At 40.5% G+C, this 22,486-nt stretch overlaps 1 protein-coding gene across 2 annotated transcripts in view; it reads left to right on the forward strand.

The window, feature by feature from the left end:
- The window catches only part of LOC133116176 (protocadherin-9), a 228,538-nt gene that overhangs the window by 129,589 nt on the left and 76,463 nt on the right, over positions 1 to 22,486 (forward strand). For both annotated transcript variants that reach the window (XM_061225461.1, XM_061225460.1), the window contains one exon: positions 16,443 to 16,644. In XM_061225461.1, coding sequence (XP_061081445.1) covers positions 16,443 to 16,644 — 202 coding nt within the window. The remainder of the gene's footprint in view (positions 1 to 16,442; positions 16,645 to 22,486) is intronic.

The following is a 22,486-nucleotide window of genomic DNA, read 5'->3' on the forward strand; positions in this document are numbered from 1 at the left end:
AGTCAGGCCAAACAAAATATTTAATGCATTTCTAATTAATAAATGGGGGGATGAGGGGGGTTGGGTAGGCTGGCATTTTCATAGAAGTTGCTGATCTTTGTGTTTATTGCAGCATCGCTGATTATTTGTTGATTTAATTAATATCAGCATTGATAATACAAATAAAATGTAATGTTCATGCCAATATAACAATAACAGCAGCCAAGATTCAGTCAACATTTATTGCTTAATTATAACCCAATGTTAGAATTTCTCATGACAAATTGGTTTAAGTTTAAAACATGACAAAATTAACTTGCCAAATGTCTTGTCAAATGTAAAATAGAACAAAAGAAAAATGATAGCATTTATTTTTAATTAAAAACGAAGGACAAATGTGGACTGTCCTTTGTCCTTGCAAGATGCAAGAAGCCATCTCTCATCAACTGCAGGTTTCTTTTAATGGCAGGGAAGTTTGTGTAATTGTGTAAACTATTCCTTGTGCTTCATGACCATTAATGTATCATCAATTATCACTTATTTCCATGGCATTAACACCATGCTATTTCCCCCAATGAGGTATAGCAGTAACTAAGCAACATTATTCAGACTTCATGTATATGTCTGGCACAGGTTCACTAAAGCAATGACTTGGTACATTGGCATGGAGCTCAACTGTGTTCTTAATCGTGCGTTTGCCTTTTGAATGTTTGAATATGTTGTCAATATGAATGGTTTCAGACAGGGATGATCTTAATCTTTAACTAATAGGCCTGAGCCAGCATATCCCGAAAGCATCTTTTGGACATGAATCTGACCTGTAAACAGCCTGGTCCCTGCACATCAGTAAAGGTAGCAGGAGTGGCATCCGGTGGTGGTATCAGTCTAATCTCCAGATGCATCTGCATTCTCCTTTCACATGCCATGAATAAACCACTCTGCAGACAGATAACCATCTACTGGAGAGTGTACACAGTCTGTTTTATATACCAGCGTGTTTTAATAAACAGTTTAGCATGGCGTCCCCTCCTTCCCATTCAAATTCATGCGAGGGCAGCGTGTGGACCTCTCATCCTAATTTATTCATAATTCATCTGTTCAAACATTTTAAGCGAAATTTTCCCACTGTAGAAGCATGACATTTTATAATACATCGAAACTACATGTTCAATACGTCAGCCTTCAGTATAAAAATAGTAATACCCCTTGAAGAGTTCAGATAATCCACCCCTCGGAAACGATGAGATAATATTCCTATGCATCACTGATGCCAGATAGGGGGAAAATTAAAAAACCCTGGCATCAAACAAAGATCTGCACTTTCAGCAATTGGCAAAATTACTTTTAAAAATGTGATGGTATTGAATCAAGTGCATTTATTTGAAAGCCAAAGTTAATGTAAGGACAAATGTTGAATCTATTGTTTAGTTTGGCTCCCATTTCGTTGTGTGTCTCTGCAGAGAAAGGTTGCCCTACTGATCTGGGATCATTTGACTTGTTTGGCTTGGAAGATGCCCTCTCGCTCGGCGACCTACATAACATTTAATCAACATTTTAAACAATCCATTTATTTAGCCAGATATATTCAACAACAGAAATCCAGGTTGGGTATTATTCCCAAGGGTACCATGTCAGTTCCCTTTGGGGAGTGAGCTTGCAGTCTCTAGGTGAAAGGACCCCAGTTCCATAACTGCCAGTACAAACTGCCACCTACATGGAAGGGCATGGCTGATTCTTCTAAATACATGTTTGTAAGATGGAGGATAAAGTATCCACCAAAATCCATGCTGAATGAAGCTGGTATGCAAGTCTCTGTTAGTCTCTGATAATAGATATACATACCCAATAATACCCATATATTCTTTGGTATAAAAATCAGAGGCTAAGAGAGATCGTATACTGTAATAACTATATATGAAGCAGATGCTGACCAGCCACCTGTTGCCCGCCAGCTGGACAGTGCTGTCATTGCACAAGATTACACTTTCACAGTCAGACTTCATATACCTGGCTCAACAGAGGTACTGCACATGTGCAATCAGGCCAAAGAAAGCCTCCTAAATGAACTGTCCCTTCTGACCAATCATATTCCCTTTGGGACTGCAGGCAATTGCACATCCCTCTGGGACTGCAAGCCAACTCCCCGCCCTCATCTTCAATGAAACGTGACAATAAACACCGGGCCAATCTACAAGTATCTTTGGACATCTCATATAAGAAAAAATAATATAAACATAAGTGCTAGTGGAGGAGTTGTTTCAGCCCTATTTGGCAAGGTGTTTGGCAAGCTGAGAGGAGTATGGAATGGATAACCGTATGGCTAACATTTGCATTGTTATCTCGAAAGCAAACGTGAGCACTGATGAGCAAATGAGCATTATTTCAGCGTGATAAATAGAAAAACAAATCTGATAAATATTTGCCTCTTTGGATATTTGGTTTTGGAAAATTTCCAAAGACTCTTCAGTTTATTTACCACTGTGCAAGAGCCATTCTTATGGTTAGAGTAAATGCTTGTTTAACTAAAATTCAAGAAGCAATTCATGTAATCAGTGCACATGAAAAATACCTGTCATGAGGCCAATATGATTATCTACCTATTATATTCTACATGGAAATGTACATTCTTGACAACTTACATCATTAAAGCCACAAAAAAAAATAAAAAAATAATGAATTGTCTAAAGTGCATATGGGACAGTCTGAATTTTACTTTTTTTTGTTTTCATTTTTCTGTGCTTGTTCTATTATTTTATCATAATATTAAACTGCGTGACATTTTGTCTTTCTCTAACCAAACACAAATCTCGTAGTCCCCAACTCGAAGCCTGCATAACCTTATTTCTTTGCCATGAATTAAATATTTGATATTTCTTAATGGAAGTGCTCTCAATCCATCCAAACATCCATGACGCAAACAGGCTGCCAACTCCAAACGCACGATTTATTTTGCTCCTGAAGTCACACACCACATACACTTCAAACAGAATAGTTCAAACCGAGGCGTTTGGTAAACACCAACATCGCAAGCGCATAGGATATGCTAGTGATCAAATTGCGCCCGTTAGATCTCAACTAGTGTGTCGATGCAACTACCTTGGCATTTGTAACGGGCCTCATAACTTGTCGGCATGTCAAATCCTTCAGCCCAGTACTCTGATTTAATGCATTGCAGAGTGTCAACTCGCATCAGATCCGCGCCCTAAGAAGCCCAAACACTCGCTTTCTAGTAATGCATGAGTTAGTCACCGTCTCCAAGCAATATTTTATTTTCCAAATTCGTGTATTATTAGCATCAATGGCAATGTCAATAAATGAATTGCAGCAACGTTGGGGTATGTATTCCCACGATGGCCTACAATTTAAACCCGGGCTCAGCTCAGAAATTAAGGACGACGCTGACATTTCAAAAGGCTATGCTGTAAAGGAGCAGAGCCGCGGTGTGGAGCTGGCGGAGTCGCAAGGTGTGCGGCGTCTCCTTACGGATTTCCCAGTGCTTTCCAGGCTTGAGTCTCGGCTCGTGTCCGTTCACATTAGCCCACTGAAGTGCGTTTGAGATCTGCGAGGGGACGGCACCGTGGAGATTGATTTGGCATCCAGGCGGTAGGGCATTATGCAGATGTTTTTCCCCTGAAGCGTGTTTATCATTTTATGATGGAAAATAAAGAAAGACAGCATAGGGAGCTCAAGATAGTAAAAGTTAATCTTTTATTTGCAACGTTTCTTCTTCCTAACATGTTTTTTTTTTTTTTACCTGTGCTATATCAACCCATCTCATGGCAAAGTGTTTCATTTCCAGCGGTTTCTAAGATAATTATCATTTCGTTGTTTAACTTAGCCAGTCAGATATATTTATTGTTTTATTTCTTAAAGAAGCATAGCATCAGTCCGGGACTCCAGGTGAAAAAAGAAAGAAAAGACACCGTTATCCTACATTGGTTGTTTCAACTGCAGTGTCAGTAGTGAGTGTCCAGACCCCTAATAATTTCTGTATAGTCATCCATTTACTGTGGGAAACTGTTAAGATGGACAATGCATTTAGCATTAGTGGAGTGTAACGCAGTACCGTTTATGTGTTGCGCGCATGCGTGTATGTGTGCGCCACCACACAGACAGGCAGTTCGATGCTGATAATAGAAATAAAACATTTTACATGAAAGTGACATCATGGTTGAGCCTGATGAAAAATCAAACAAAAGTGTCCCCAAGACACATTGAGGCAACTGCAATTTTCTAATTTACCAATAGATGGTGCACAGTTGTTGGCTCTGAGAATTGCTGTGTGTGTACTTTATATAATTACTGTGTTCATGACAATGGGTTAAATTATTAGTGTGTGTGTGTGTGTGTGTGTGTGTGTGTGTGTGTGTGTGTGTGTGTGTGTGTGTGCGCGCGCGCGTGTGCGTGGGTGTGTGTTTGTGTTCATGTGTTGATTGACACACGTTCTGCTGTTTTCAGAACAGGATTAGAAGTGGTTGTTTGCCTGCACTCGATGTGACACTGACAAAGCTTCGGCAAAATAAGTCCTTCTTATTTTACTAGGATGACCTTCCCTAAGGCATCTGAATATGAAATGTTTACACTGTATCCTTGGCCATTATCAGACCAACAATCAGGCCTTTTTCTTTGGAGACAGAGGCAGACTCACAGAGAAGTGACAGTCAAGCTCCAACTGCACTGCACTGCACTGCATGGCTTACACCAGCCCCAGATCGCCCTACTGTGTTATGGGTGGCTGTGGCTATCAAATGGGAAACCGTTGTTTTCTCAAGTCTGGATTTGCTTTCCGTGGTCTGAGGGTGGTGGGTAGAGCCACCTCCTTGTTAATTGATTAATGTGCTGAGCCTGTTTGATTTGCACCACCTGTGGTTTGAGAGCTGATTTCGGCACTTGTTTTTCTCCCTCTAAATCTCATTTTAGTTGACACCATTACGGTGTCTTTCGGAACCCCTTTTCCAACGAAACAATTTTTAGAGGGGATTGTTTAGTTTTTTATTCGTTCCGAATAGGGCACACACGGCACTGCGGGGTGGGGGATGTAAGGACTGCACGTGTTGCGCCAGCCCCCGATCCCTCAACTGCATTACACTGGATATGAGTGTATAAGCGATGGTGTGGTAATGGCTGTGGCTGTATATTTGATGGTGAGGCGTACTGGTCCCGTCACAGCAGTAGACGAATGTTGAGTCGCACCGCAGATGGGTCTAAAGCACGCTGGTTCCTGTCCTCTTCTGCTTGAGTTCTCAAAGCTTCTGGGAGAGGGGAAGCGAGGGATGCGGGCCCACTACATCTCCCTACGGTTCTCTGGCCGCTGCGGAAACAGATTATTTGTCGGGGCTGCGACGGCGAATTGCTGCGGTTTGCAGTGCAGCAGTTGGTATCCCGTGTCAAAGCAGAGGCAATTTCATTTCTCCTAGGAAACAGTCCAGTGGCCAATGCCATGCTGAGATGAGAGTCCAGTTGGCATGGAAATATTGCTGCTAACCAGCAGCATTGAACTGGTTTCCTCGTTTTAATTTACATTTTAGCCACTTAGATGCCGTTACATAGCTTACATTTCTTTATACATCCTATCCATCAGCACTGAAGATAGCTTCTGTTAAACTTGTTTAATAGCTTTTGAGACTAATATTTGATTCTTTATATATATTCACAAGCACATGCTTGCTAGCTCTCTCTCTCTCTCTCTCTCTCTCTCTCTCTCTCTCTCTCTCTCTCTCTCTCTCTCTCTCTCTCTCTCTCTCTCCCTAATATATGTGGCTAGAAGTAACTAAAAGTTACTTTTTCTTTTAAATTATCCATTATTATTTCTGGTTTATTTATTGTGCTGATGTTTGTATCCAGAGTGACTTGCAAGGCCATCATAGCGAGGTTCATTAAATGCATATGAGTGGAGCGGCAGGAGGGAGAGGGGCATGGACACAGCTCGGTCCATACCAGCGCATCAGCATTCAGCTGAAAACCGCAGCTAAAATGGAAGCATCAAACAACAACGGCAACCGTTCTTTCAGCTCAGGATAAAGGGGTGATAATATTGTTGAAATGTAGTCAAATTTCAAGGTTAATTTGCAATCAGTTGAACTTGAGTGTGTGGGATGTAACACAAAAACAAACATCCCAGGGACAAATCATGCAGAAATTATGTGGTAATATAACCGGAATAAGAATAGATTGCAGACAGACCTGGATTCAATCAGTGTTTACATAAAAAAATAAAATAAAGTAAAAGCATTTGTATTTATACAAATACATTTTTCCTCCATGGACACAAGTCAATTTTGGTGGCTGCGAAACTCATCAAAGTGCTGCTTAAATCTAACATTTGCATATTAACTTTGACAACTGTTAATTTACCTTAATTCTAACAATTGTGCCTAAAAGCAGATGACCTGTTTTACTAGAGTATATGGTTGCAGAGTGGTCTGGATTACATGCTGTAACCTCACAGGGGTAGGTGGGGCCATGGATTCTTCCCAGAGTGTTAAGTGTGTGGGTTAGGTTCCCGCAATGTGGTTAGGTGCATCTACATAACTATCATTATTTATTCATTCATGTGGGGGCATTGGTAAAACAAATAAAAAATGTTTTGCATAATTGACGGGGAATATTGAAATATCCTATGCTATGCTATCAGCAAATATGTTTATTGATTGTAATGCCAGACTATCCCGAGATTATATTTAAAAATCATTTATTGCTGAAAGAGCAACTGGGATGGATTTGTAGAGTGTTATACTGACCTTTTAGATCAATTCTTCCTTATTTGTCTCTTGCCAAATAGGAGCCTGTAAGAGATGCATACTTCTGTCATATAACTATGACTATGCATAGCACTGACAGATTTGCCTTCCTGTCAGGGCTGTGCTGTACAGTATGTGATTTTCCTCAGGGATTGGTGTGATGAGGTTCTATTGGAGTACAAAAACAAGTCAAATTGCTGCCTGACTAATGGTGGAAATGGTGGCCAGTTCAGGACATGTATATTGATAATATTGAAGCAGACGCTATGGGCTCTTTCTTCTCATTGAAAAAGAAGGATCATTGCTATTGCCTGCATGATAATTACTCCTTTATTCTTTTATATTCGCTGAGCTCTCATTAAGCCTTTTTTAATTTGATTAACTGACATATAATGAAATAAGGCTTGCTGTTTAAAAAGCAACTTTCCGTTCTGTATTCCATTTTTACTGGCTACATGCCTCTGCCAGTGGTCATTGTCAGGATAACCCTGTGCTAATCACTCAGTCATTAATGATAGTGTGTGCAGGTATTACATTACATTACATTAATGGCATTTGGCAGACGCTCTTATCCAGAGCGACGTACAGTTGATTAGACTAAGCAGGAGACAATCCTCCCCTGGAGCAATGCAGGGTTAAGGGCCTTGCTCATGGGCCCATGGCTGTGCTGATCTTATTGTGGGGGATCTTACACCGGGGATCGAACCACTGACCTTGCGGGTCCCAGTCATGTACCTTAACCACTATACTACAGGCCGCCCCCTAGGTATGCTGTGCTAATCACTCAGTCATTAATGATAGCGTGTGCAGGTATGCTGTGCTAATCACTAAGTCATTAATGACAGCTAGTGCAGGTATGCTGTGCTAATCACTAAGTCATTAATGACAGTGTGCACTGGGATAATATACCTGACCATGTGCTTACCACTGAGACGTTCATGAGTGTTTTTACAGTTATTTCCGACAGCATGGTTGGTCATTGAACAATGATAGTAAAATCGGCTACTCTATTCCTAATAGTGGCAGAAATAGCACATAATAATAATGTGGGCAGCAGTGTACTATAATGGGTATGGAAGTGGGCTTCAATTCCCAGCTGTTGTTGTACTCTTTAGCAAGGTACTTAATCTGAATTGCTTTAGTGATATATCCATGGCTATGAATAGATTGGAATGGATTAATAACAATGATTGTATTTAGGAATGCATTGCCATGTATCATCATCCATGGCAAAATGCAGATTATTAGGAAATACAGCACAGAACTAATAAACGACTATAAAAAGTAAATAATTCCAGTGCCAAATGTGTAAACACAGACAAAAGCCATAAGCACAGATTCTGTTACCTGTGTCAGACTGTACGTTTTTGCATAGCTATCACACTTATGTTAATCTTGTTTATCTAACCTACATAAAAGGGGGAAAAAATAACCGTCAAAAGTGCAGAGGTAGAAAAACCCTGCTCGAGCAGAAAAAACACGCTGCGTGTTGCCTGCGTGTTCTAGCAGCCGCGTTTCACGACAGATGCTGAGACGCATGTTCCCATATTTAATGGAAGAGCAGGCGCTGCAACGAAGCGAGGTACGGGCATGCTCTTTTCACATGGGCTGAGCATAGCGCATATCTGCTTGGTTACAAAGCGACAACAAGCTGGTAATGAGTGGTGACAACCATGATAAGCCATGGTATCGTGTAAATTGGCAGTGGCGATGACTTAAGCCGGACTTATGCTAATACTTTTCGGAGTGACTGCTGGGCACAGAGATCGGCTGGTTTGAAAGCCCTGTCAGATATCCTTATAATTGAACATGGTTGAAATAAATCTTCTGGCACTGTGTTTCATTTAAATGATAACCGTTATTATGTGATATGTTTCCCAATCACGCGCTCTTCTGATGGTTTGCAGAAGCAGAACTGAAGCCCGTGTGATTAGGAGTTTTGTGGAGATCTTGCTACTGTATAGACCAGGAATAATCAAGTCTAGCTGGCCCTTGAATCCAAATATGGCCCTGGTTTTCCTTCCTCCAAGGTAATTAACTGAACAATTAGTGCTACTGACTGACTAGAGTGTCTTCACCTGACCTCCAGGTAAAGTTAGGGGTTTGAGGAACTGAGGAACTATAGACTGAGTATTTTGGACATTATATTTTGTCGGATTGAAATTGGAAAGATTAGAAACACGGGTATGATTCTGCATACATATTATTTGCATGTGCACACGCACACCTGCACGCACACACACATACCCACACAAACCTAGACATTCAAACTATGCAGTTAAGCTTATTAAAGGATAAGCATATACTGTATTTAAGCATTTTTTAGATTCTCTCTATCTGTGCATGTGTGTACATGCTTCTGATTTTTTTTCTCCTTTTCCATAGAGGAGAAAGGGCTGATTGTTAAATTAACCCTTTCTATTATTATTTTTCTTTACTTCCTTCCAAGGTCAGCTCAATGACCCTTACAGCTTAGAACAGCAAGATAAAAATACTGTACTCCCAGCTTGTACATGGAGTATTTGCTAAATTACAGGATAACTATTGATTTTTTTACTCCCATAGACAAAGACATTTTGCCTCATTGAACAAGGAGCACTGCAGCTGGAGAGATAGCATTCCTCCAGTGCACTTAAAGTGGGCAGAGAATGCACGGCATTGTGCTGATAATCAGGTGCAGGGGCTGATTTGATGGCCAGATGTAAAGGCACCGTTTTTGTGGGAATTTGAGCCGGACATGGGGATTATTCGCACTTCTCCTCTTCTGTTTAAATACCATGGATTATGTAACAACCATGGGTGGCCAGGACCTTGGTTTAACATCTGTTCTGAAAGAAGGCTGTTTCTTCAACAGAGTCTGGTACAGTTGTGTTGAGGCATTGGATTTTTTGTTTTGTCCAGAGGAATGAGTACTAACACCTCCTCCAGCAGTTCATTTGTTTTCCCAGGAGGTTCATGTCCAAGAACAAAATAAGCCCAGCACTGCTTGGCTTCAACAGTTTCATGAGAAGCAGACAGGGTGGGATGGCTGCTGGCATCGCCCACTCTGTCCCTGGTGTTCCACGACTATGGACTCTGGGGTCACAGTCTGCTCATGTCTGCTTAAAAATACAGTGCAGTGCGGTGAGGTCAGGCAATGGAAGTGCGACATTATGAGCGACATTATAGGGGGCCTGTGGCGTAGTGGTTAAGGTACATGACTAGGACCCGCAAGGTCAGTGGTTCGATCCCCGGGGGAGCCGCAATAAGATCCGCAAAGCCGTTGGGGCCTTTGAGCAAGGCCCTTAACCCTGCACTGCTCAAGGGGAGGATTGTCTCCTGCTTAGTCTAATCAACTGCACGTCGCTCTGGATAAGAGCGTCTGTCAGATGCCATTAATGTAATGTAATGTAATGTAAATGAGCATGCGATATTAGGTGTGGCATGAAATGAAAAAGACGGTATTAACCCTCAAGCGACAAACATATTTTGCACACACTAATGGGGTCAGATATGACCGCAATTTCATACCAATAAAAAAAAAAAAAAAAACCCTGATCATTCAAATGTCATTAAACATGTACAATACATTTCATTCTCATTTTATAATCATTTTAATGTGGAACATAATTTTACCTGCCAAAGAAATATGTGGGTATGTATCACTTGATTTGATATATATGTCCCCACAGAAATCTGGATTCTTATAAAGATTCCTTTATCAAGTTGTATTGGTGGAATATGTAGCTTTTGACTGGGGTCATATATCTCCCCAAAGGATATCCATCCATCCATCCATCCATCCATCCATTATCTGAACCCACTTATCCTGAACAGGTTCGCAGGGGGGCTGGAGCCTATCCCAGCATACATTGGGCGAAAGGCAGGAATACACCCTGGACAGGTCGCCAGTCCATCACAGGACACACACACCATTCACTCACACACTCATACCTACAGGCAATTTAGACTCTCCAATCAGCCTAACATGCATGTCTTTGGACTGTGGGAGGAAACCGGAGTACCCGGAGGAAACCCACACGAACACGGGGAGAACATGCAAACTCCGCACAGAGAGGCCCCGGCCGACGGGGAGTCGAACCCAGGACCTCCTTGCTGTGAGGCGGCAGTGCTACCCACTGCACCATCCGTGCTTCACCTAATCATCACATCACTCCAAATTAAGACAGAAAAACTGGAAAAAAAATTGATTTATTGAGGACATGTTGCTTGACAAAGTCAGTTAATTTTGGAAGGATCAAATACAGTACATTGCCGTGAAGATATCAATAAAAGTATATGTCTGGGGTCAGATATGACCCAAGTTGGTTGCTTGAGGGTTAAAGGGGAATCGTTCAACATGTTTCGAAGTACGTATGTCTAGCTTTAATCCATGCTGGGACTATTAAATGTAGCTAGATCTGCTAATGCCAATCCAGAAAGGTCACCGAGTGATACAACTGACCTCTTTATAAATCTCAAGACTCATTTAAATACTTTTTAATTGAATTTCAACATACTAATTGTGAGTAAATATATCCAGCTGCAGTATTAAAAATAAAAAAATAAACATTCAAAAACCAACCAAGTTAGCAAGGTACTCTGTGTTGTACATAGAATACACTGTTTAGTTTTATTGGTAGCTTAAACGGTTAAGAAGTCATGTAACTTGGTTCAATTTTGAAATCTATTAACTAAGAAACCGTGCTACCAGTTTGCATGCACTGACATTAGTCAATGAGATTAGAGGAACATTGTCAGTATCTTATTTCAAGGTTGACAGAGGTCACATATGGGAAGCACTGGTGGAACAGGGTTGCACGCCTTCAGTGGCTGCATTCGTATAGCATCCCATTTGGTAATTAGCTTGCAAGGAGCTCCTGAATTAAGATGAAGAGAGTATCACTTGCATTTTTATCATCTGGAATTTGGGAACTAAGGTTGTGTTTCTGCCCTAGGGCTGTTGTTCCACGTCACTGCGGCTCATATGTTCGTGTGAATGTACTTAGGTATGTTCTCTGATACTGCATGCTATTCTGCGAAAGAGCATCTGCTGTAATTTAAGGTGATGTATCTTTCCCATTCCTTTTTAAGGAGCCATTTTTCTTTCCTAAGAGCGAATCCCCCCACCCATGTCAATATACATTTCTGATGCTGGTACAAATGAGTCATTTGAAATTATCTCATCTTGACCGAGAAAGTCAAATGTACCTTCGTGGCACTTAGTACTTCGTACATTTTTGTTATTACATAGATGCTCTAAAAGCTACTTAGAATGAAGATAATGGGCACAGATTGCTACATTGGATATATAGCCTGGCACCGGATGTGCTTTTATGTCCAATAACACCTATTCAATTCAGGATATAGCAATCAGTCTATCTTCGGTCCTCTGCCATTCAGCGAGCTGAAGCTGAAAAATAAGCCATCTTAGGCAAGGGCACATCATGTCATGAGAAATGGCTTCACTGACTGACAGCTCGATAAAAGATTTCAGGTGAGAGGTTGGTGAATACATTCAAAGGAGAGCAAAGACAGATAATGGGAATTTAGGATCGTGATTATCTTGTGTGGCTGCAGCAGTCGGAGGAAGACATAAACTTGGCTGCCTTCCTTGAATCAGATCTCACCTTCATTGGGAAGCAAGTCAAACAAGTCATCAGTTACTCTTAGCTCATCAGGACAGCCCTTGAAAAAAAAGCTTAACAAAGCCCACAGTCGCAATTCCCAACAGGGGAAGAAAAGACATGGCAGATTGAATTTAAAATTAAGGAACCATGTGTACGATGAAGATTGACATTCAGTGGGAGGGGTTTAAGCCTGAAAGTTTATGTTAAGGAGACAAGTGTTGAATTAATCACATATAAAATTAAGACACTAATGTCAATGGAAATGTCAAGAAACTATGTGTGTGTATATACACTCAGTGAGCACGCCAGCTTGTTAATGCATATATTTAATCAGCCAATCATGTGGCAGCAACTAAATGCATAAAAGCATGCAGACATGGTCAAGAGGTTAAGCTGTTTTTTAAGATCAAATTAATGAATGGGGAAGAAATGTGAGTATCTCAGAAACTGCTGATCTCCTGGGATTTTCACACACAACTGTCTCTAGAGTTAAATAATGGTGAAAAAAAACAAAAAAAAATCCAGTGAGCAGCAGTTCTGTGGGAAAAAAACACGTTGTTAATGAGGTCAGAGGAGAAGGGCCAGACTGGTCAAAGCTGACAGGAAGGTGACACATCAAACCTCTAGGTGGATAGGCTACAGCAGCAGAAAAAGAAAAAGTATAATAAATTCAGTGTACAAAGAACATTCTCTGCACGCATCACAGATTTTTTTTTCTTCATAGTTTTGACTTCTTGCTTTTAATTGGTTAATAGCACAGTGATTTGTTAATTAGTCACAAACTTTAATGAGCCACGGTTAGGCAGTTCTCCCCCTTGCGTTTTTGCAGGAACATGCCAGAAATACATATGCATGCAGAAAATGGCATACATATCAACCTCTAAGGCACGCTGTGTTGCTATCAGGAGATAATGGTTCTTAATTACTCTAATTATCTCTGAGCCACTGCGAGTGCTGTGCGAATCCCGAGATGATTTTTTTGGGGGTGTTTGCTGCTGTTCTGCAGTCACAGAGGAAGCAGTATTCTTTGGCGAATCCACCCCTAAGGGCTAAGGACTGAGCAGAGTTTGATATAAACCATTTTGGGCCGTATTAAGGGATTCTTTCTGTCCTTTGTGTTTTTTTCCCCCTTCTATGTACTTCATTTTATATCTAGTGGAATTCATGTTGTTTGACTAATATTAACCAAGTTACCTGGATTTCGCCGATGGGTTTTGTGTTGGACGGTGCTGCTTCCTGTTGTGAGGATGTTTATTCTCCAGTTCTCTCTGTCTGTGCTAGAGGCACATTGTACCATGGGGTAGTATTTGTAGAAGCTTGTTTGGTTAACTTTAACAGTCAATGTACTTTAGCTGCAAAAAACTAACCAGGTCATTTGGATTTTGCTGATAGATTTTTCTGAATGTGCTTTACTGTGTGTGAGGTAACTGTACCTTATCTGGCATTACAGTTACCAATGGTTGTAATGCAGGGGTGTCAAACTCCAGTCCTGGAGAGCCGCAGTGTCTGGTATTTGTTGTTTCCTTTCAATCAGAAGCCAATTAAGGCCTAGAGAACAAGGTGTATGAACTCTTTAGCCAATGAAAGACTTTGAAATGTATCTCTTGTGCTGAAACACACCTCTGCTGTAATGGATGCACATGTAGTGGTTTCCAGTTTTCCACTTTTTTCAATTGGCAACAAAAACAAATCTGCAGCTGCATTTTTCTTCAAATTGAAATTTAAATGTGTAGATATGCATATATTATTTTCCTAGTTCTGGATGTGATGCTTTGACTTGTGGTAGAACCTTTGCACTTGTAAGTCGCTTTGGATTAAAAGCATCTGCCAAATGACAAAAATGTAAATGTAAATGCATGGCTAGTGTCTGTCTTATTGAATGTCATTTGCGTTGTGTGAAATGCTTTAAGTGATGAATAGCATTTCCCTAAAATTGAGTGACCTTTACTGCCAATAATTATAGTATGCCTGACACACTCCAGTTCTCAAATTCAGGATTGCCTTTCTCACAAAAGCAGAATTTTCATATCGTCACAATTTCAGGGATGATGCCCGATTTCCTAAAAGGGAAATAATAAAGTGTAAATGTGACCAAACATACATATGTACAAATATAATCTTTTCATTTTTTCTGTCTCATGTTAAAGTACAGTATGGTACAGTATCAGAGCAACAAAATTTAATACAGTATGTATCAGTTTTTTTTTTTACAAGATATAACTGATTGACTACTGTGTTTTTGTAAAACACAGTTTTGGAACTGGAACTCATTTTGTTCCTTTCTCAATGCAAAATGCAACCTCAATCCAGGAAACTATTGTATGAAATTATTATTTGTGTCCCAAACCCATTGCTTGTTACGATATTGAATGGGTTTGATTATAAATATTCTTCAAATATGACAAATATGACAATAATACTTCAATAAATGTCCTTAAATTTTGATAGCCTTCATCAACAGGTACTTACTACTGACCAGGTAGCTATCCCACAATACCTTAGCTTGCATGTGGATGCTTGGAGATAAAATGGCTGCTTTCTGTCTCTTTTGTGCGTCCACAAACTAATTTGTATCTGAATCTTAGAGGACTAATGGATCCGCTGTATATCTTCAAGTTGCAGATAACACTTGTTTTTCAGCTTTTATTTGTTAAGTGGAACATAAGGCACCACTTTTTAAAATGCTGGTGGAGTTGATTTAAGGTGTTTCGACACATGCTGCGTAAGAAAATAATATGGATCATTACTTGGGATATAAAACAGAACATAGTTCAGCCTATATTTCATAGATTGAATTGGGAGCTATACTGTGCAACCATCAATCATACAAATCAAACAAGGATACAAAAATCTAATCAGTTTCTTTATTTAGCCTACATTCTGGTCCTGCAGTTGAATTGACAATGATAAACATTTTCTGTGCAGCTGTTCTGATGTTGGCTTAAGCCAATAGTTTTCTTCAGTAAGCCAGGTGAAAATGACAAACAGCAAGAAGGGTGACACAAAGTCAGAGACACTCAAACAACAAGTCCTATGGACACGTCAGGCAAACGTTACACTGGACTCCACTGACAAACACTGTTGAGATAAATGACAGAATGACATTAGTTAGCCACTCACTAGCATTAGCCAAGTGCCTACAGTTTCCATAGGAACTGGTTCAATTTCAGTCTGCCTGTATTTTAGTGGCAGCAGCTGCTAGCACATAACTCGTGTGTGAGGGATCAGACTCTTCTAATTCAGATTCTTTGTTTTTTAGTCGTTTTTAGGAAACAAAAAACATTTGACAGCATGGATGCTACATCCGAAAATCTTCAGGATATTCAATACATCTGTGGGAATCACTGTCTTTTTTCATCTTCTTGTTGGGAATGAGTAAATTGGGCTATTTTTTTAAACTATTTTTTTCAATATGATTCAAAAATTGGATTCATTCAAATGTCACCATTTCAACACACATTTTTTGAAAAATATGAAAAATAGCCCTTTTAAAAAATCAGACACTAAAAATATAAGAGCAGGTTTTTCATGAAGAGGTACATCTTACTGTTCAATGTCTTGCTAAATCCACCATCATACAGTATTCGCAGTTCACCAAATGTTATAAACATAGTTGACTTTAAAGGGAATGAAAGATGACATTCTGATTGATTTATGGTATGTTACACCCAAGATACAATTAATTAAGAGAATATAATACTTCCGAGAATATATACTTTTATAAATGTAGACAATTTAGAATATCTGTTCTTATTATCTGATTTGCGCCATGCAAAGCCGTCTAATAATATGAGTCAAAATTACTATCTGCATCTGGCCCAATTTAAATGTCAGTGTTTCCACCTATTCTGTGTCACTGGTTTTGTCTGTTTTTTGTTGTTTTTTTTGTTCCTGGTCCATGTCACTTCGCATTAAACAAATAAAACTGAGATTTATCAACAGCTTATCCTTAACTTTGACTTAAGCATTCAATGAGTGCGTTCTCCACAAACGTACCGAACCCACTGAAGCTAGCACTCTGTTGTGACGGGGCCGCGGGGGTAGGTGTCGTCTCTGCCCTTCCGCGGGGGAGGACTGACGGCGCTGTGTTCTGTCCTCTCGCTCTTGGTTCTAGTCGCAGCGCCGCGTTACGTTCCACCTGCCTGACGGCTCTCAGGAGAGCTGCAGTGACAGCGGGCTGGGCGATCAGGAGCCAGCGTGCAGTGGGAATCTCCTCTCACACCCTCTCCCTCTGGTTCAGCCGCAGGACGAGTTCTACGAACAGGCCTCTCCCGACAAGAGGACCGAAGCCGACGGAAACTCTGACCCCAACTCCGGTGAGTGCTCTCCACCTGCTTATCGATTCATCTGACCCAACACCCCTCCTCACACACACACACACACACACACACACCCTGCACCCTGCACCCTACTCATAACTGCGGAAGAGAAGGAGAGAAAGCACTGTCTGGTTCATTCCAGCCATTTGTGGGGTCATCTGTTTAGCTAGTTCATAATTCATTCATCTACAGGCTGCTCATCTGGCCAGTCATCCATGGATTCTTCCATCCATCCAGCCATTTATCATCATAATTATGGCTGGGTGTTTATCACGGAAGTTTGTGGATGTGGGTGTCATGATTTTTGTCATTTTTTTCCAGATCTGTGGCTTGCCCTGTTTTTCTGTGATGTTTTTTTGGATGTTAACCATCAAACTTAACGTATCCTAGAGTATGATTTGTATAAGCCTAAGTGTTTTTGCCAAATGCTGGGAGAAAGAACGTGTGACAATGTGCTCAGATTATGGAGCATGCTGGGATTGAGGTTCCCTTCCGTGTCAGTTGTCACCGTCAGAAGTTTGACGGCCTCAGTCAACGGTGTTGATGTTGAGTGCTCCTTCTCTCATTCCGGTTTTGTTGTCAGTGACAGGCGCTCAGCAAAGACTCAAACCTTGCGATGTACATGTTGTTCCAAAACAAACTTAAAAATAAAATGATAAAAACAGACACACAGCAACAGACCCAAGTGTTTTACACAGCAATTTATGCATGCGGTAATGCAATTTCGACATGCTCTTTTTCTAACAACATTCTGTGAAATTAAACGTAAAACTATTTCCGTGATGGACGAAAGGGATGAAATGAGCCTATCAATGCATTTTACTTGCATTTGTTCCTAGTGACAACTGCCTGCAGATTTTTTTTTTTTTACTTCAAGCACAGTTGTTACAGTTACAGCTGTACATTATTATAATTTTTACTTTTTTTTAAACACTCCGTGATTTTGCCTGCTTTTTCAGTTTTCCATGGTTTGAAACAACTTTGCTGTGACGTCTCTGTGACTTTGGCCAATATTTTCTGTGACAAACGCCCAGACTTAATCACAAAGGAATGCTACCATTTCACCCATTTAAGGACTCAGTCTTTTATCCACCACTGGTATTTTAGTCCATTAATCCTATCCATTCTTACCAAACTGAAAGTGTACTTTTCTCAAACTTGCCACCTCACCAAACCAAATGCGATTCCCCGTGAAGTTCCTTGTGTTCCTGATAGCGATAAGAAGCGAGCACCACAAACACACACACACACACACACACACACACACCTACTGTATACCTCTCACAATATCACCCTCTCCCATGATCCAGTGCTGTATTGAACTGCTTTATAAGTAATGCCAGGACAAATGATGCAATTAAGAAGAAAGAAAATGGCTGGCCTCTGACATGCTGCTCATGCTCACACTGACTACCCTGTAGATGAAAGGGCTTCAGTGCCCCTCAAGCCCCTCAGGAGCAGTGCACGGCGAGCAGGGTGCAAGCCTTCACTGGAAGGGCCAATGATCCATCTAAAGAAAGTCCTTTCATTTGTGTGAACTCCTGAGAGAGAGAGAGAGAGAGAGAGAGAGAGAGAGAGAGAGAGAGAGAGAGAGAGAGAGAGAGAGAGAGAGAGAGAAAGTGAGAGAGAGAGAGAGAGAGAGAGAGAGGGCAAATATCTTTGCCTCTTCTGGAGATACCTGCTCTTTGGAACAGATCATTTGGCTTGGCGTGAGACCATATTAAACCCCAGAAATCTTTATCCATGAAAATAGATCCATTTGGTTTCAGTCGACTGGAGACATAAAAGTCAATATGAGGAAGACAGTAAGAGCATGTTTAGAGATTTTAGAGCGATTGTTACCGGTAAATGTCTGCACACAGAGGGGAAGCAGATCTGGAAATCCATTGGTTCGCATTTACATATGTTCAAAGGAGCATGTGCAGAACATATATCTGCTGCTTATCTGCCATGGGATTTTTCTTTGCTTTTATTTTTCCGTTGTATCAGTCCACCTGCTGTATCTTCTGCCTGGTTCAAAAATAATGCAAGCTGCTTTTAGTAGTCCAACACAAACAATAAATATAACGATATGGGGTGGGCAAATCCATTCCGAGAGAGCCAGTGTGTATTTGTTTTTGTTTCCAGCAATTACCCTGGTTGAGTTCGTTAATTAGCTGTAGCCAACACGCCAATGGTGTCCTCTCGTAGATTATATCACACGAGACACAAAAACACTCAACAGCTTTTGCTTTTCTCAAACATGGTGTGTATATGTAGCAATGAAATGTGGCGCATTTAAGAAATTCTGCAGAGTAAATATGCAGTCTGTTTGGTAGTTTTTTGTTTTAAAGCATTTATTTGTTCAGAGAGGTTTGCATGGGGAATGCACAGGAAATTGTCGCTCTGTCAGACCAGAATATACAGATTTAGAGGGACAATGCAAAAGCTAAGCCAATATAAATGCAATATACATACATGTATACACTATTTCTCCCAGATCTTCAAGGCAATGAAGGCAAAGTTGATAGTTTTGACATGCATTGTCAAGTCTGACAACATGTTATGTACTGTGTGTACATAAGACCATACAGTATGCAACAGACTATGTTACACAGGATAAGGGGGGCTGCCAAATAAGCAAATAAACAAATCCCAAGAGCAAAAGAGATTTGGAATTGACATTTCACCAGTCATGTTCTCACTTTGTCACCAGGACTTGATGCATTCACCTGAAAACAGGTTTTACACCCTATGGAAGAGCTACCGACTATTTCATATCCTACTGGAGAGACAGTGACTAGTTTACACCCTATATGAGAACCAGTGACTATGTTACACCCTGTCTGAGAGCCAGTGACTATTTATCACCCTATATGAGAGCCAGTAGCTATTTTATGACATACAGACCACATTGTACTTCCGTTAGCAGCTCACACCAATGGGAGCACTGCTTGCAGTCTGTGAGCATGAAGCAGTATTGACATATGGAGCCTCCACCCACCTTACTCTTGGTGGGAGACCAGGATGAGGGATGAGCCATCCGCAGAGCATTTTCACAGAGCACCTCTACTCTTGAGTGCCCTTCTTCTTTTGAAATGCGGAGAATCTGGATCAGTTTGACCCAGGAAATGTCTGCAATTCTTAGAATGCCAATTGAATGTCTTTTTCTAAATTGTAATCACGTGCAGTATCCAAATATAGCATTGAGTCCTCACAGTCACTGACTGAAATTATTCAAATAGAGAATCTCTCCACAATCGAGTTTGTATTCCCAGAAAAAAGACTGGGGGAGAGACTGGCCAAATTGGGTAATTCACAATGTAAACAGATGACAAGCAGTGAATGTGAGGTCTATTTATGGACATATTTATGCCATAATGTTGTGTAAAGAACAGAATCTCATTTACATTTACCTATGAAAACCACAGTGATTCACTTGATGGTAATAGGTTCTTTGAAAGACTGTACACACACAGTAGAAAACTCCACACACCGCACTCCTTCAGCTCTGCGAGTGGGATTGCAGAGTGAAAGAAACAGGGCCTGATATCACATGTTTTATGAACAGAGAGGGTTTGTAGAGGGGGTTCCAGCTACTGTACAGATACAACTGGGAATTTCAAATTTTTTGAAAAAAAGTTATAAAATTTGAAATATACAGCATGCACACACACACACACACACACACACATTTCCCTTCAAAAGGTTGCTTCTTTGTTTTGTTTTTTTGACATTATTTACATTTTTTTTACATGAAAGAGTGCCATAATTCTAACAAGCCAACTCATAATTGTGTGACAATAAGCTTGAAGCAGAAAATAACCGATTTTTCATTCATTTATTTTCCGTCAAGGAAATGTGCACTAGTTTTATTGAAAACAGGTGGGCAGAGAACCCGCAGTCAATTTAGAACAATACAGTAAGTCAATTCAGCAAATCTTTGTAACACATGTAATTGTTACTTCTGATGATCTATTAAAAAAGAGAGAGAGACAGAGTGAAAGTGGAAGAGAGAGACAGAGTGAAAGTGGGAGAGAGAGAGAGAGAGAGAGAGAAAGTGGAAGAGAGAGACAGAGTGAAAGTGGGAGAGAGAGAGAGAGAGAGAGAGAAAGTGGAAGAGAGAGACAGAGTGAAAGTGAAAGAGAGAGAGAGAGAGAGGGAGAGAGAGAGAGAGAGATGTACAGTGGTGTACAGCACTTGTGACACATGTATAGGTGCAGGATAAACCGGAGTAGACAATAAGCAGAGCTGCTTCTGCACTTGGTACTGTGGCCCCAGAGGAGTTAGATTTGGAAACAGCAGCATTGTGCCGATCCTGTGGGTCTTCATTGTTTAGCGAGACTCCTTTATTTGACATTTTTATTTCAGACACTTTATAGAATAACCGCATAATTTGCAGCAGTTTCGCAACCAAAAAACTATACATATTTGCATAATATAATGAACCTTTGTTTTTGTAGCTGCCCCAGTGTGGGATGCAGTGTAACAATATTATCTCTAATAGTGCATGATAATGCAAAAAAAAATCTTAAATGGTTAGTTGTTTGAGTAGTGTTTGGAATAATTACAAGCATTAATCCACTAGTTGCTATGTAGCGCATGTGTGATGTGGATAATTTCATTTAAAGTAGCCTAATAACTACAAGGGGGCAATTAGCACTTTCCCATTGTTTTACTTCATTTGATGCATTAAGGCCTTGAATTATCATTGCTTTCACCCATATCCAGAGCAGATTGCATAGTTTACCGTGTATCTCTGGTCATCTGCATAAGTTATGGAATTTACTCACTCCAGGGTGTCTCACCAAGCCCCCCACTGCAACCCCATCCTCTCTGCCCCGCCACTCTAAAACCTGCGGTGTGCAAATCCGTTGGTGTGCAATCTGTTGTCCTTATTTTTCCTTCTATGGTATGTCCCATAACTACTGTATTTACTAACTAATATGCATTTTATAGCTCAGGTTTGTGCCCTCATCGCCAGTAAAGATAAATGTAAACTGTGCTGTGTGTGCAATATAAAAACAGCCTATGAACCCACATACAGGGCTTTCAGAAGTAGCATCAAGCTCTTATTGGGCATTACAATGGAATTCATTTTATAGTGCATTGCACAGCTGTCCACAGGGTGCTGTATAGCTTGCCTCATGGTCAGGAATCACAGTACATTAGATGGGCTACTTGCGGAGCAGTTTGCCAAGGCCTTACTTCCAGAAGGTTCTTGTTCTCCTCTGACAAGTGCTGCATCCTTGGACTATGGTGCTGAATTGTGTTTGTTTGCCCGTTTTTGGGGGGGAAATATACACCATACAGTATGCCTATCACCTAGTAAAGCTTGTAAAAACTTTGTGTCATAATTTTGATAAGACACATCATTCTTGAACCAGTTTTTTTGTTGTTGTTGTTGCATCCTTTCAAGATGCTAACATAATAACAAATGAATCACTTTTCTCTGTTTTATCTGACTGAAGGAAGTGTGTTGTCACTCATCTGTTCTTCATAAGTAATAGACACCACTTTCTTTCATAGCAACCGATCATATTCCTGTATCACTGATGTATGCATTTGAGTTTCATCACCAGAGCCACATGCAGTATTTTACACCCGAGCCGTATCCCTGCCTGTGTCTGTTGGAGTGCAAGTGATGGAATACAAGGGCAAAGTCTTGTAAGACACATGCATCTCTGAAGATGTGAACAGATCCGTGTACTTCTAGATAACAGGGATTTACTGCAGACAGGTTAATATTTGATGATCCATTGTGTGTAATGCAGTAGTCACATCTGGGACGACCAAGTGTGAAACGTATTCCAGGCAGGCAAAGTTAAATCATTTGCACCTTTCATAAGAGCTATCCCTA

The sequence above is a fragment of the Conger conger genome, chromosome 17 (assembly GCF_963514075.1).
Source record: "Conger conger chromosome 17, fConCon1.1, whole genome shotgun sequence".
Lineage (NCBI taxonomy): Eukaryota > Metazoa > Chordata > Actinopteri > Anguilliformes > Congridae > Conger > Conger conger.